This window comes from Dromiciops gliroides, chromosome 3 (assembly GCF_019393635.1).
Source record: "Dromiciops gliroides isolate mDroGli1 chromosome 3, mDroGli1.pri, whole genome shotgun sequence".
NCBI lineage: Eukaryota > Metazoa > Chordata > Mammalia > Microbiotheria > Microbiotheriidae > Dromiciops > Dromiciops gliroides.
In genome coordinates, this window is record NC_057863.1 from 285019940 (window position 1) to 285020968 (window position 1029).

Sequence of the window (1029 nt, forward strand, 5' to 3'; positions counted from 1 at the left end):
GAGGAAGAGGGGCAATGGGCTCCCACACCAAGGATCTGAACAGATGACAATGGTGTCCTAAGCAAGGACCTGAAAATGAAGATATCTTCAACAGCTTGAAAGGGATAGCAAATTAGCCTTTGCTGTCAGCCAAAAAAAAGGGGGCGGGGCGGGTGGGCTTCAATCAAGAAATCATCTGAGGAGGCTGAGAAGGGCCTGAGGATACCAGGGTAAATCATAGAATACTTGGCCGGGAGGCCTGACTCTGATTGGCCCAGGTACCGTAAGCCCAAACTTTTGTCACCGCTCCTTCCAAATATTCCTCAGGAGCCCAGAGCAGGCTCCCACTCCAGGCACCCTGCCCAGTCAAGTCCCCAAGGAAAGCGAGAATGCATCAAGGCCCACAGAGCCACTCAGAAGGCTACTGAGAGTGTCCTGTCCAGTGCAGCTAGAGGGCCAACATGTCCTTGATAAGCCTGCGCACAGTGGTGGTGACCAAGGTGCCCAAGGCATCTGTGATGTGGAAGGAGATCTTGTAAAGGTAGGGCTGCACATCCCGAAGCCCCGTGTCAAAAATGTTGTCCACCTCTGACTGTGTGGGCATCTTGGGCAGGTACTCATGCCGGTTCATCACCTCCACGATGTTGACAACCTTCTCACAGAGCTTCTTCCCCACCTTCTCTTGGCAGATGTGCCACTCCTGCTCTGTGGCCAAGGCCACCACGTGGACCTCGACCGTCCACACATCCCACGGGATGCACTCATCAGAAAATGGCCACCGGGACTTCTTCATGACCCTTACTTTCATCAGAATTGGCTCAAAGGGGGAATAACATGAACACTCAAGTGGGTAATATATTTTGCCCTGAGGGAAAGCAGGAGTGGAAGGGGAAAGAGGGGGAAGAGATGAAGGAAAGGAGGGCAGATTGGGGGAGGGAGCAGTAAAAATCAATATATTTTTGAGGAGAGATAGGATGGAAGAAGATAGAAAAATAGAGTGAATATCAAGGGAGGGAATAGGATGGAGGGTAATACAGTTAGCAATAGTAA

At 51.1% G+C, this 1029-nt stretch overlaps 1 protein-coding gene across 1 annotated transcript; it reads right to left on the reverse strand.

Moving 5' to 3' along the window:
- Positions 1-427: 427 nt before the first annotated feature.
- On the reverse strand, positions 428-772 carry LOC122747483 (autophagy-related protein 101-like). The gene has a single exon (XM_043993474.1). It carries the CDS (start codon positions 770-772, stop codon positions 428-430), a length of 345 nt encoding a protein of 114 aa, XP_043849409.1.
- Positions 773-1029: the final 257 nt, after the last annotated feature.